This window comes from Diabrotica undecimpunctata, chromosome 7, assembly GCF_040954645.1.
Source record: "Diabrotica undecimpunctata isolate CICGRU chromosome 7, icDiaUnde3, whole genome shotgun sequence".
NCBI classification, from domain to species: domain Eukaryota; kingdom Metazoa; phylum Arthropoda; class Insecta; order Coleoptera; family Chrysomelidae; genus Diabrotica; species Diabrotica undecimpunctata.
The window spans coordinates 103926194-103941661 of NC_092809.1; the positions used below are offsets into that span (position 1 = coordinate 103926194).

General features: G+C 31.9%; 1 protein-coding gene across 1 annotated transcript; it reads right to left on the reverse strand.

Moving 5' to 3' along the window:
- Positions 1-1886: 1886 nt before the first annotated feature.
- On the reverse strand, positions 1887-14800 carry LOC140446904 (uncharacterized). Its single transcript, XM_072539493.1, has 3 exons — positions 14620-14800; positions 3318-4147; positions 1887-2981 (listed from the first exon to the last, which is right to left on the reverse strand). The coding sequence occupies exons 1-3, from the start codon at positions 14643-14645 to the stop codon at positions 1906-1908; spliced, it is 1932 nt and encodes a 643-aa protein (XP_072395594.1). The 5' UTR covers positions 14646-14800; the 3' UTR covers positions 1887-1905.
- Between the last annotated feature and the right edge of the window lie 668 nt (positions 14801-15468).

A 15468-nucleotide genomic window follows, 5' to 3' on the forward strand; every position in this document is an offset into this window, starting at 1 on the left:
TATATTTGCAGAGTGAACAGGACAATTATCTTTTTGGGGGATAAAATTATTTGCTGGATACAACTCTTCTACACTGGCAAACATGATATTTTCTAGAATATTCAGATAAGTCTGCCCAATAAACCTGCCATCAATACGCCATACCATTCAAATTCTTCTAGATGAAATCCATCTCCATACATTGGCGCTAAAGTGACCAGCTTCTCGATATCTATTAACATGTAGAGGATTAAATGTATTATTATCTGGTCTATACACCCAAATTTTGCCCTTTTTAGAAGGTTGAAAAATTTTCTCATCTGTAAATATTATGCTGTTCCAAAAATCTTGATTTTGTAGCTGATGATTTAAAGCAAAAACAAGTCTTGATTGCTTCTGTTGTGGTGTACGAGCTTGTTTTTTTTTGCTTTACTTCGGTACCTAAGACGCGATGCTTTAATTCTGCGCCAAGTTGTTGTCTTTCTTTCCAGAAACTGTGACATAATTCTTGCAGTTTTCGCATTTTCAAAAGGATTCTCTTCTAATCTCTCCAAAAACGTACGATCTTCATTAGCGATAGATATTTTAGGTCCTTCAGATCCTTGCTTTCTTTCAAGAGTTTCTCGTTCTCTCCATCTTCTATTAATATTCAAAACTGTTGTTCTGCTTACGTTAAAATGGTTCGCTACGGCAGATAGTGACCAACCATCTTCTAATTTCGTTAAAATTCTTGCATTTAGTTCTTTGCTAGTATATGGAGCCATTTTTTGAGGTTAAACAGAATAAATTATCTGCCAAATTTTAAGATTTGGCAGTGGTCAGATAACTTATTCTGTTAAAACCGTGCTCAATCCTTGTTGTAATAACATCTATTGCAGAAAAACTCAAGATATTTATAGATAATAAGGCTATTACTAACAATCCTTTGTTTATAACCGGATTACTATCGCATACCTACCTAATAGTAATAAGTTATAAAGTACACGGTTCCTCCAGCCGAAAATGGAGACTATTAACCTTGATTATGATAAACCTCCTGACCCCTGCCAGATTTAAGTGATGCTTATTGCAAATGTGACCAAGTGGGAGGCTTAAACCATATTTTATTAAAATGTCGCTTAAATCAAAACCCACATTTCAACTTGTATGCCGAATTAGCAGAAACTTAACTTCCCACTCCCATAAATATTTGCACAAACTTCACAAATATGAACAAAAATACAATAAACACCTTATGCAACTTTATTTCTGCCTTCAATATTAAATTTTAAACTATGATCTTCCTTCTTTCAGTCCTGGGTGCTTCTACTTTATCCGTCGGCAGCATTTCTGGTGTGTGCAAAACTTGGAGGCTACTCCCGAGCGAGAAAAGTTTATACCTTTGTTGTGTTGTCTTACTAAAATTTTAGCCTAAGAAGAATTAAAAAAAATACCAGTACAAGTATACATGTAGAATGACCTAAAACAAACAAAGGAAGAATATAAGTGTAGGTAGACACTGATTGCTGAAGCAAGACAAAAAGGATGCACCCTCGAAGTAAACTGGGTAAATTGTCTAGGACATAGCCCAAAAAAAGAATAAGAAGAAGATTTGGGAGTGACAGTGACAGTATGTAAATAATAAGTAATAATCCTTCAAAATATACTGCTTAATTCTTTACAAAATACGCTTTAAGAGCTAGTATGTTCTTTCCCATCCCTAAAACCGTTTTTGGTTTTAATGATTTTAAATACTGCACATTACCTGTTATAATATCATAATTTATTGTTTTGTATTTTGAGAACGATTTTCGAAGCTTATCCCCAATAACAATAGTAAATAATAGTAAATTGTAATGTTTTAGTTTTTAATAATATATCAGTTTTCACTTTTATTACATAAATCAGATTTCTATAAAAATAAATATTTATTTATAACTTGATATATCAGATACAATAACAATATAATTTTAACTTATAATCAGAAATACAACTACTTTGTTTTCCATATAAATTTAATCTGCTAATTGAACCAACAATACTGTATTTTTTTACTTTAGAAATATATCTAATAGTAGCTTCGAACAAACCATTTCCAGGAACTGTCGTAAAACTTAGCGTGTAGTCTACAACTTGATAATTATCTGTTATTGCCATACCATCCATACTATTTTCCATAATTCTTGCACTCAGTACGCTATTTAATGTTAAATTTGCGCATCGGGAATACGCTGACAAATGACTGTTGATATACGAAACTGTAAAATTAGCAACGGTTTCAATAGTTTTATTTTTGATATCGACGTTCACACTCGGTTGACATGTACACCAATGACTTACAATGCCTGCATCTTCACAAGACCGATATCCACTTATTTCTCTTAGTAAACTTACACCCCTGGACTTATTGACAGTACTATTATTATTATTGTCGCTATTTCCTGAATTTATTAAATGAACAAAAGTCTCGTGTAAATCAAAAGGTGTTGTTAAACGTAAGGAATTTGTTTGTAAATTACTGTAGTGCAGATGGTACTTTTGTCTGTACCATTCTGGAAGATAAACATATAAAAACGGTAACCTTTCTTCCATCATCCCTTGAAACGTACTTCTAATTCCACCCCATCTTATTCCGTGATCACTTAAAACCACAAGAACCGTGTTATTAAGAAATCCTTTTTCATGTAACTTTTGAATTAACAAATAATATTCATCATCACCTATTCGAGGCAAATTTAGATCATCATGAGATAAACTGTTCTGCCAGAAAAAGCCAAAGTAACGTAGTGACTTCTTCGACATTGCTTGAACAAAATGTGATAGGTATTTTAAGTGATCTTTATACAACCATCTTGATCCCTGACAAAGATTCACATTCATGAAATGTAAATTTCCTATTACGTTTAAAGTTTCTCGATCAAAATAATTGTAGGCGTAATCCCAAGGTTGCTTTTTAAAACCTTTTTTCATATAATTAAATATTCCCATCCAAGAGGAGTCCTCTCCAAAAGCTGTTACATAGCCTAAAAATTATAAATATTTTGAAAGATCTTTTTTGTTTATGCAAACACTAAAATTTTATTTATTTGTATGTATTAAAAAATCTAGTCCATTATTGCAAGTATGCAACAAAATTTTCATCGCAGTCATCTGTCTCTTTTTACTAGATAAGTCGGTAAAGAAAAAAAGGTGAAAAAATCTGGAAGATAACTGACCAACCTGAAAAAACTCTTCTTGATTTACGCATTGGTCAGAGAAGAAGAGGAAAGAGGAAGAAAGTCAGACTATTAAATAGGAATGAAAAATCAATAGGGATTAAATTTTTTTTACCTATTTATATTATAAGAAAATATTGTTACCTTTCTCTTTGAAACTTTTCCATATAAAGGAACAATTATCAAAATGGTGATTATGAGTTGGCCAGCAACCTTTTGTGATCTCCTCTACAGAATTTCCCGTTAAAACTGGAATTATATTTGGAAAGGTATTATCTCCAACTTTGTTGTATCCCAACATTTCAACACCCCCAATATGTTTTAAAAATTTTATGGTTTTTGGCAATTGTCTATTAAAATTTAATCTTGAGAGTGCATCCAAACCCAACACTAAGATATTTACTAAAGAATCATTTTTGTATAGATCTTTTTTTACATAATTTGATAGTTTTGTTATGGGAACAAAAGCAAACATATCGGTATAAATATCCCGATTCTTGTGGCTGCATGTTACTTTTATAAATTCCTCCTTAATCACAGTTCTATTAACAAATATTTGACAATTTTTGTTATAGGTTATTTTGTAATCTGTTTCATTATCAGTCGGATCATCTCTCCAGAATGATTTGTAGCAACATACCAGATCATTTATGTTGGTAACATTATAGAAGGGTAATGATTCCTCTATAATTTTTATAGATTCCATGTCTGATTCAAATAATGCTGGTATACCATTATTGCAAATATATTTTTCAGGCTGCTTTAAGTACTCCAAAATACTTTTATCATAGGGATGCAAATAAGGTATTTTACAACTTGGTGTATTTATAGTAAATGCTCCCCCTTCAGATTTTTTCTCTGCATACAAAAATTTGTTTTCCACTTCGATACGAGAATGTGTATATACTATACATAAAAATATCATGCCGCATATTAACAACAGCACAAAATATTTAAAATCCACGCACTTCATTCTGAAAATAATAATAATTAATTAGAAGTGACAATATTGGACAAAAAAGTTACTGAAAACATAATCATTGGTAATTTTCTGACTGAATTAATGGTTATCAATTTCAGAGTCATTGACACAAAGGAAATAGCAATAAAAAAATAAAGAAAAAACAAAAACATAATTAAAGATTTGTTGATAAAAGTCATTATAATCAATTGTCTACAGCTCTTAGAGGTCATCAATTTTCTCAAGCTTCCTGTGCCATCTGTTGTATTAGTTAGAGTGTCCGTCTCCATAATATAACACCTACGAGATGAAGACACCTGAACTTTGGTCTGCTCCTTTTCTGTATTTGATTGATATTGTACCGTAAAATAGGGTGAGATAGATTACCGCATTAACAGCACTAAAAACAACTAACACACTGAAGTCTATCCTGTCCAACACCAAACATAGCAAAACTCAATGAGAGATCAAAGAACTGTATCTATAAAATTTACGGTGAAAGCAACAACTTTATGTAGAAGCAACAGCAAGACGACTAATGTTTGACGTTGCCATTTCCACTCCGGAAATCGTTTTTAAAAATATTATTTTAAAAATTCTGCGAAAATGTATAACTAACAAGTGGTTGTTAGTAGGTTATTTTTTTCAAAAATAATAGTTGACTAATTTGGCCTCGATGTTGAAGGAAATAGTATGCTCAGGATTGAAAAAATCTAAGGGTTGTATTTTTATTGTCGGAATATTAAATTCTGGATGTTTTTGTATGTTGCTTGTATTATATATCTGTGTAAAATGCCTTAACGTCGATTATATGTTTATGTATGGTGTGTTGCATAAGTATTGTGTGTTGCATATCTATTGTGTGTATATTGTAGATAGTATGTCTCCGACTTCCTAATAAGGCTAGCTGAATCTGGGTATAGCTTGGTGTTCCTAGTTCAGCCATCTTTAGCTACCACTTGGTCGTTTTTGCCTTTAACCCATAATAAGACAACGGGAACATATTTTTCACTTTACTTTGCTGCCAAATTTCGATTGTCTCTGTCAATATACAGAATGTTGAAATTTGTGATATTAAGTATACGTTTCATGGATAAATACACCAACTATTCTGACGGTTATTCGACGAATCTAATTCTTAGTTAACAATCGACAATTAGATGTTGATAGGTTATGATATTTCTTACCGCTAACAGTTGATTTTTATTACAACTTCGCAAATTATTTGGCGAATCGGCTCCAAAAATTCTGGTAAGTACAAAGTAGTTGTATTTTCGATATATATATATATATATATATATATATATATATATATATATATATATATATATATATATATATATATATATATATATATATATCTTTAAGGAATATGACCGTTTAATTTAATATAAAAAATGTGCACTCATAAGTGAATGGAATATTTTCGGTCAATTCGGAGATAAAAAAGAAAAGAGTTGTGCTACTTTATCTATTTATTGAAGACGTTTCGCCCAATGTTCATTGGGAATCATCAGTTCATCTAAAAGAGTATTATAAGCGATACATCTATATGAAAAACAATTAAGTAAATGATCTTACCTTTAAAAGATCTGTAGCATTAAGATGTTATTATTGTGAAGAAACAACAAAAATTAATCTATTAAATAAATCAGCAAAAAATTCCCAATTAAAGTAATTTTATATTAATTTTTTTAATTTAACTTTTGAAAACATTGATTGATTCTAAAATCTATCAAAAAATGTAATTGTCAATTTTGAAATGTTATATTAACAACGGCAAGGCTAGGGATCTTGACTGTTATGATCATATCGTATTATGATATTCATGTTTTGTGAGCGCAGTGACATTGTTCTTGTCATATTTGTGAGAACGAATTCTTGATTGAAGCAGTTTATACATGGTATCTCGTAAACAACAATGTGATTTTTTGAGTTTTGGAGTTTGTGTTTTTAGTTTAGTGAAATATTTATTTAAAAGGTTGTTGCCTTTGTGGGCCACTGTTATGTTATGTTTGGCTAAAATATTTGTCAACACCCACACACACACACACACACACACACACACACACACACACACACACACACACACACACACACACACACACACACACACACACAAAATATTTTTGTATTTACCTCCTTTATAGTATGTATGTAAACAAATATGTATGTAAAAGTATGTAAACAAATAAATTAATTCTCCTTATATCCCATGTCTTATTAAGAGTTAAAAATTAGCTACCATGACTGAACCTGAAGAACACGTCATCCACGATAAAATCACGTATTCATTTTGTATTAGTAAGTCAGATTTCGATGGAACTTAATATAAAAACATTTTTTATTTTCTGTATGTATAAAAAGTTATTGGCAAATGAAAGTCAGTTACGAGACATGCAAATTTTCATACCTTATAATTATTTTCAAAGATTAGTCTAGAGTAATAACAAAAATAAACAGCAAAAACTACTACGCTCGAGCGGGCATAAAGTGTAATTTATGGCGCGCACGGGCGTAAAGATACAAACAAAAAGATAATAAGATTTCCGTAGCATAGCAACATAACACGGAGGATAGAATATCTACTATTAGTAAATATATTGTCAAAGTGAAATCAAATTTTCGGATTTTTAGAACATATTTATTTGTAGATGCAATAACGACCTGGTATGACATAAAAGTTTGTATGCACCGCGGGTATTAATAGATGTATATGCCCGCATATTTCATATAACAATATGAAAAGAAACACGATACATTTCATTTGCACAAGAAATTAAAAAAGGTCGCTAGAAACAAGTATCCCAAAGTTTAGAAGACAGAAACGGACACAGAATATTAGACATCAATGAACAGTTAAAAGAATGGGAAAACTACATTTCTGAATTATTTGAAGATGAGAGAGTAGAACACTATATACGGATTGCTATATAAGGTCCATCTATAACAGAAAGTAAGATTACACGTTCAATACAAACGGCAAAAATGGAAAAGCACTTGGCCCCGATGAAGTAAGTGCTGAAATACTAAAGTTTTTGGGAGAAAATGGAATTAAAGCTCTGTGTAATCTCCTTAACAGAATTTATGACACTGGGATATTACCAACTGATTAGTTAAAGTCGACATTGGTCACAATACCTAAGAAACATCGTCCAAAGGCTTGCGGTGATTATCGGACAATAACTCTGATGAGTCACGTTTTGACGATCTTCCTAGTAGAATTAGTAGTAGAATTAGTGGCAGTATAATTCCGAGAGTATTACACAGCAGAATTTACACGCTGTTAGAGGACAGAATTAGCAATACTCAATTTGGGTTTAGGAGTGGCTTGGGTACAAGAGAAGCCTTGTTTAGTATACAGGTGCTAGTACAGAGATGCAGAGATATAAATCAAAATGTGTACATTTGTGCAATCGATTTTGAAAAGGTTTTGACAAAGTCCGACATAACAAAATGCTAGAAATATTGGAAACAGCTGAATTGGACGATAAAGATCTACAAATAATTACAAATCTATACTGGCATCAAGTGGCAAGAATAAAGGTTGAACAAGAACTGTCAGATGAAATAAATATAAAAAGAGGAGTGAGACAAGGCTGTATATTGTCGCCTTTACTTTTTAACTCATATTCGGAGGAAATATTTAAGGAAGCCTTAGTGGAGACAATCGAAGGCATTATTGTGAATGGGTTAACCGTCAACAATATTAGAAATGCCGACGCATACCTTAGTGTATGCTAATTGCGGAGAAGACCTTCAAAATCTAATGAACAAAATAAAACAGACTTGTGATCAGTATGGATTAAAACTCAACGTTATGAAAACTAAATATATGATAGTTAGCAAACAAAATTATATACAGAGAAAGATTTGAACCTTTGGCGAGGTTGGACGTATTTAATTACCAGTCTAATCGCACCTAGTTTTTGTGCTTTTATTTATATCCACATAATTAAAGTGTTGTGTTATTATAAATAAAAATTAGTGAACTTATTGGAGAAAATCTGTAAGTAATTTTAATCTAATTAGATACTTACTTCACAACAAGTTCATATTGCCTGATGATTTATATTACCTGATGTTATTAAAAAACGAAAATGGATGATGTTAATAGTCCAGGGCCGTCGAGGCCCCAAATGTTATTGACATCACACAAAACTTCTTCATATTCTGCAGCGTTAATTAATTCAACTCCAAAATTCCCATCCAAGAAACAAGCTATTTTATATAATGCTCTGGAAAACGCCAAACTTGAGGAATACCTACTTGCACTGGGAAAAATTATAGAACCAAGATATATTATTTTTTCATCACGAATTTCAAATCACCGTATTTGCATTTACCTAACTAGTGAAGAATTAGTAGAAACTGTCATGAATGCTGACAACGGAAGAATAACCATGAATCAACAAATAATAATTTATGCTCGACGCTTAATTACACCAAATGAAAGATTACTAATCTCTAATGTTTGCCCTAGTATTCCTCACTCTTTCATAAAATCTGAACTTAAAAAGTTAGGCATCACTTTATTAACTCCAATTAATTTTTTACGAATAGGTACAACAAACCCAGAATATAGACATATACTGAGTTTTTGAAGACATACATTTATCGCTCCTTTAGAAGCTACATTAATTCCTCCCTCAATTGTCATAAACCACGAACAAACATCTTACCGTATTTTCTTATCTTTAGAAAAACAGATGTGTTACTATTGTAAACAATCTGACCATTTTGTAGCACATTGTCCATCCTGTACAAATCCAAATCAAAACTTAACAACAACAGTGCCAACTACTACTACAAATACAGTAGTTAATACTCTTCCACATGACTACAAATATAACAACTACCCAATTATCAACAACACCTAATGTTTCACAACCTCATACATCAATCCCAAACTCCTCTTCAACACTAGCATGCCCTATCAATAGCATATCAATAGATACAACTGATACACTTGAAATAACTAATACACCTAGTAAAGAAGTAAACACAGGTAAGCGCAGCCTTGATGAAATTTTATCCCCACCTTTACAAGAACCTAAAGAAAATTTCACAAAACCAATACAAAAACTTAAAAAATCCAAAACTATTGATCATTCTGAGACTATTGCTAACAGTATGGAACCCGTAAAAGATTTTATTACTAATAAACTCGATATATAACACCGATATTAAATTTTGAACAACTAACTGATTTTTTTGAAAATGCTTTAGGATCTCCAGATAAATTGAGTCTATCTAAAACTTATACAGAAGACACATTAGGCTTACTTAATCTGTTAAAAGAGATCTATCCTCACATTGTATAAAAAAAAAATTAAATCGCGATGTACTAAAATAATTAATTCAATTACTCGACAACTAAAACCTCAGCTCGATAGCGACTCCTCCATAGAACCTTCTACATAAGCTCACGTTCAAGTCTATTTTACAGTTGAATTTGAACGGTTATTATACCCGTTTAGAAATGTTACAATTAATAATTGCTCAAAATTCACCTTCTATAATTTGTCTACAAGAAACTCATTTTAAAAATAACAAAATTCATAATTTGAGAAATTATAAAAGCGTATCTAAAATTAGGCAAAATCAAGAACATGCCAGTGGTGGAGTTTCAATTTTTATCGAGAATTCCTATGAATATTGCAGTATTCCTCTAATAACAAATCTAGAGGCTGTAGCGGTGTGTTTAGTAGGTCCACTAAAAGTTAACATCTGCAGTCTTTACATCGCACCTAATTCTGATCCAAGTATAGCAGATATTTCTAATCTTTTATGTCAGATTCCTACACCTCGAATTATACTGGGAGATTTTAATGCACATAATTCATTATGGGGCTCAAAAAAATTGACAAAAATGGGAAGAAAAATAGAAAATATCCTAAATAATCTTAATTTAAATCTACTTAATGACGGCAGGAATACTCGATATAATGCTGCAACAGGAGAGTTTTCAGCAATTGATTTGTCAATTTGTGAACCAAACTTGCAACCTAGTTTATCGTGGGACACTTTACCTGATCTATATGGAAGTGATCACTTTCCCATCTTAGTTAACAATCTGTTGTACCATAAGCACAATACACACATCACCAAATGGTCCTTAAATAAAGCCAACTGGACACTGTTCTCAACATTGATTTCTTCATCAGCTATGAATCTTAGAGAAATGTTAGACTCAGAACAAGATATTGACGAGAAAACATTATTTTTCAATAAAGTCATCATTGATGCAGCGAATAAATCCATTGGAAAAACAGCTTTTCATCCAAAACATTCACCTGTACCGTGGTGGAACGATGCGTGCAAACAGGCAATAAGGGAATCTAAATCGGCTTTTAATAGATATAAACGATATAAAACTACTGAAAATCATTTAGAATTTAAAAGAATAAGAGCTAAATGTAGATTTATTATTAAAAAAAGCAAGCAAGAGTCATGGCAAAAGTTTGTTTCAGAAATCAATAGATCTACTCCAACTGGTCAAATCTGGAACATGATTAGAAGTATATCTGGAAAAAATTCACAACACTCTATAAAGTACTTAATAAAAGACAATCAGACATTTACGTCCGAATGCAATATATCTGAAATAATGGCAAATCAATATTGTACCGCTTCTTGTGATGAAAACTATTCAGTAGAATTCTTAAATAAAAAACAATTTGAAGAAAATAAAGGAATACCATTAATCAATGACACTTCACCAATAAACAATCCTATAAGATTGACTGAACTTATTGAAACTCTTAACTCCGTTAGAAATACTAGTCCAGGACCAGATAATATACCTGTGCTTTTTCTACAGAACCTACCACTAGTAGGCCAAAAACTATTATTGCAACTATTCAATTTTATATGGATCAATAAGGTATTCCCACACATATGGCACTCATCAATCATGGTTCCAATACACAAACCAGGTAAACCTAAATTTGAAGCAGAATCCTATAGACCAATCTCTCTCACGAATGCAATGTGTAAGTTGCTAGAAAAGATCATTGCCAATCGACTCATGTGGTATATTGAACATAAACATCTTATTATACCCGAACAAAGTGGATTTAGGAAAAATAGATCAACATTAGATAACTTAATATCATTGGAATCAGAAATTCATGAAGCATTTATATGTAATCAAGAATGTTTAGCCATATTCTTTGATGTAAAAAAGGCTTTTGATACAGTATGGCGCTACGATATTTTAACCACACTCCACAATTGGAAGATTCACGGTAACATGTTTGCTTTTATTTCAAACTTTCTACGGCAACGATATTTCCAAGTTCGAATCAATAACCATTTGTCTGAATCTAAATTACAAAAAAATGGAATTCCACAGGGCTCGAATCTAAGCGTAGCACTATTTTTAATTGCTATTAACAATGTTGTGTCGGACTGCAATCGCACAATTAAAACTTTTTTGTATGCTGATGATCTGGTAATTCTAACAAGAAATAAAAACATATTATCGGCTCATAATCGTATTTCTGCAGCTCTTAAGTCGATAGAATCGTGGTCTAACAATATTGGGCTCCAGTTTTCCAACACAAAAACAAAAGCTATACATTTTTCACGAAAATCAAATCCACAAAAGCTCCCAAATCTATTTTTAAACAATTCTCCTATAGAATATACAAAAGAAATAAAATTCCTAGGGATGCAACTGGACTCAAAATTAAGTTGGACAAGTCATATACACTCGCTAAGAGTATCGTGCCAAGCTGGACTAAACATTATGAAATTTGTGTCACATAAAAATTGGGGAGCAGATTTTCCAACTCTAATAAATTTATATAGAGCTTTAATTAGATCAAAACTGGACTACGGATGTGTTGTGTATAACACCGCAAACCAAGCATTGCTTAAAACTTTGGATACTCTTCAGAGTTCAGCCGTTAGACTTGCTCTAAGAGCATATTGCACCAGTCCTGTGGACAGTCTACTCTGTGAAGCTGGAGAGCCACCCTTAAACCTAAGAAGAAAATACTTAACTCTATCGTATGTCTCGAGTATAAAATCTAACCCAAAAAATCCAGCTCTTCATCATGCTGTTGCTAACAGGTTCCAGGAGGTCTATCGAAAAAGAAATAGGGGTCCTGTACCTTTCTATGAACGAGCTAATAGATACTTATTCGATTTTAATATTGAACTACCTCCCATTTATCCTATCTGTGAAATAAATTTATGTTTTCCTTGGGTTGTTCCCTCTCCGCTTTGTAACCTTAAACTTACAGCATATAACAAAAATAACGTGATACCAAATTTTTTTAAAACTCACTTTCTCCATGTTCTCACACAGTACAAAAATTACCATTTTATATACACAGACGCATCTAAGACCATAAATGGAGTAGGAGCATGCTTTGTGACATCCCATGAACATTCCATCTATAAATTGTCTCCTAAGACAAGTATTTTTACAGCAGAACTATTTGCCATCAATAAGGCCCTAATCTATATTCTAAAAAAAACTTCCCAAATCTCTTATAATATCTAATTCACTTAGTTATCTGACATCAATTTCTCAGATTTATCCCTCTCATCCAACATTGCAGCAGATTAAGTTAATTTTATACCGTATATACCAAAACAATTTGATAGTAGAGTTCCTCTGGGTACCGTCACACGTTGGAATAGATGGTAACGAAAAGGCAGATAGTCTAGCTAGGTCCGCAGTAACCAATACAGCCGCATCAGTGGAAAATCTAACGGTGAATTTGGATTTAAAACCTTACTTAAAATCAAAATTGCACGATGTTTGGCAAAACCAATGGAATAGAAGCACCACTAAATTGATAGAAATAAAATCTTCCGTCCTTCCATGGAACTTCTGGCCTTCAAAGCGACAACATCAAGTCCTATTAACACGTCTCAGATTAGGACACACTTCTACTACACATGAATACTTGTTGAAGAAAGAAGAGGAACCAGTGTGTTTTGTTTGTGAATGTAAAGTGACAGTGAAGCACATTTTGATTGAGTGTCCAATATACTCAGTGGAAAGACTATATCATCACTTTCCAAAAACATTAAAAGAACTTCGAAATCTAAATACGTAGCTGACTTGATAGAATTCTTGAAAACTATAAACCTTTTCAATAAAATTTAATACAATATATTAATAATTAAAATATATATTGTATACATTATTATGTAATTGATATTTTGTATATGCCTATGTATGTCTTTATCACTTTTGTATTTTTCTTATGCTAATAACCCTAAGTGGTTGAAGCAAAATAAATAAAAAAAAAAATTATATACAGGTTGACGGTATAAAAGTCGGAGATGCCACACTGGACAGAGTAGAGAAACTCGTGTATCTCAGCAGTAATATCAATGAGAGCTGGGATCCAACCGCAGAAATTAAAAGCCGAATAGAACAAGCCGGAACTGCCTTTGTAAAAATGAGAAACGTACTTTGCAGTCACGATCTTAGCATTGATCTTAGAGTTCGAATGACATCTTGCTACATCTTTCCTGTCCTGCTGTATGGAGTGAAAGCGTGGACTCTAACTGAGGCTATCTTAAACGCTTGACAGCCTTTGAGATGTGGGTATACAGACGACTACTGAAAATAAGCTGGGTCGACAGAGTTAGAAATGAGGAGGTACTTAGACGGCTGTACTAAACAACACAACTGGTCAATATAATAAAGAAACGCAAGCTGGAATACTTCGCTCACATTATGAGACACCCTGAAAAATATGAACTTTTACATCTGATCATTCAGGGAAAGATTTAAGGTAATCGTGGTCCTGGTAGAAGAAGAACATCATGGCTAAAAAATCTAAGGCAATTGTATGGAAAATCAACTACATCGTTATTTAGAGCTGCTGTCAATAAAGTCACGATAGCGAATATGGTAGCCAACATAATATTCAACGATCGATAACGGTCATGGAACTAGAAGAAGAAAGAAGACAGTTTCACTAATGTGTTCTACATGGCTTCCTGTCATCCAGTGCTGTAATTTTTTATATTCCTTGTCGTAGGCATCTCTCGACTTATGTGATAGTAACTTTTGCATTGTTTTTTACGCTTTTTTTTTTAAATTTAGTTAGTGATTTCAAAAATCACGGATTCTTGCATTTTCACGGATTTAGTTTGACAGCATTTCTGTAGCGTAGCAATATAACACGAACGATAGAATGTCTATTAGTAAATATATTGTATTGCATAAAAATTTGTATGCACCGCGGGTATTAATAGATGCATAAACATCTATTTAATACCCTTGGTACATAAATAACTATTAAACACGTCAATTTTATAAACATACTAATTAAATTAGCAGTTGAGACCTATTTATTTATATAGAAAATAATAATAAAAATAATTAACTTTCGTAATGTATGAGGTATCTAATAATGGGAATTCTTTCTAAACAATTATATTCTCAGTAATATGTGATGTAATATATCTTAAATCTTTGACAGATGGTAAACATTTTTTGCGATTACTTACCTCCACATTATTAGTTTTGTATTCATCAAAAATAATGAAACTTGAAACTAGATTTAGCGCTATTGAAACTAATAATTACATTATAACAGTCATCGCATTTACGGTTTTTAAAATCAATAAACTGTTATTATTTTTATTGTTGTCTATTTGTGTTGTCGCTACAAAAGGTAAGGAGTCTTTTTGCTACACTCAATATAAGCCGGAGTAAAAAGGCCATGCAATTTTTTACAATGTTTTTTGCCTTTTAAATTTTAATTACGAAAAATTATTATTTTATAGTATTGGAGTGTGTATTGAAAAAGGAAAATATTATACATAATACAAATTAAAATTACATTTATAATGAATATACATCTATAATTTAATGAGATTTTTGCATTTGTTTTTATATTGTTTTTATTCCAATAAAAGGAAAAATTTTATGTAATATACATACAATATACATAAAAAGTTTTCAAAAATAGTTGAAGACACTACTAGAGGCATAGAAGAACAGTTGAAACGAAATGAAGACATCTATTATCACAATTGCGCATGAATATCTAAAATCAAAAAGAGAAAAGAAGCAAGAATGGATGACAGATAAAATATTGCAGATGATGGAAGATCGAAGAAAATAAAAAGTAGAAATGACAACGAATACAAAAAGTTGCACAAAACTATACTAAAGATGATAAAAGGAGCAAAAGAAACATGGCTGACGGAGAAATGTACGGAAGTTGAAACACTACAACGCAAACATGACGATTTCCATATACACAAAAAAATTAAAGAGGTACAGAATACCAGAAAACAACGCAATACAGGCATAGTTGTAGACATTAAAGGCCAGATTTTGACTACCATTGA

Excerpts from the sequence above, each read along its gene's own strand:
- LOC140446904 (XM_072539493.1), bottom strand. The coding sequence starts at position 14,645 with ATGAATACAAAACTAATAATGTGGAG. Across the intron at positions 4,148-14,619 it reads ACAAAACTAATAATGTGGAG|AATGAAGTGCGTGGATTTTA; the intron begins GTAAGTAATCGC and ends TATTATTTTCAG. Across the intron at positions 2,982-3,317 it reads GAAAAGTTTCAAAGAGAAAG|GCTATGTAACAGCTTTTGGA; the intron begins GTAACAATATTT and ends TATAATTTTTAG.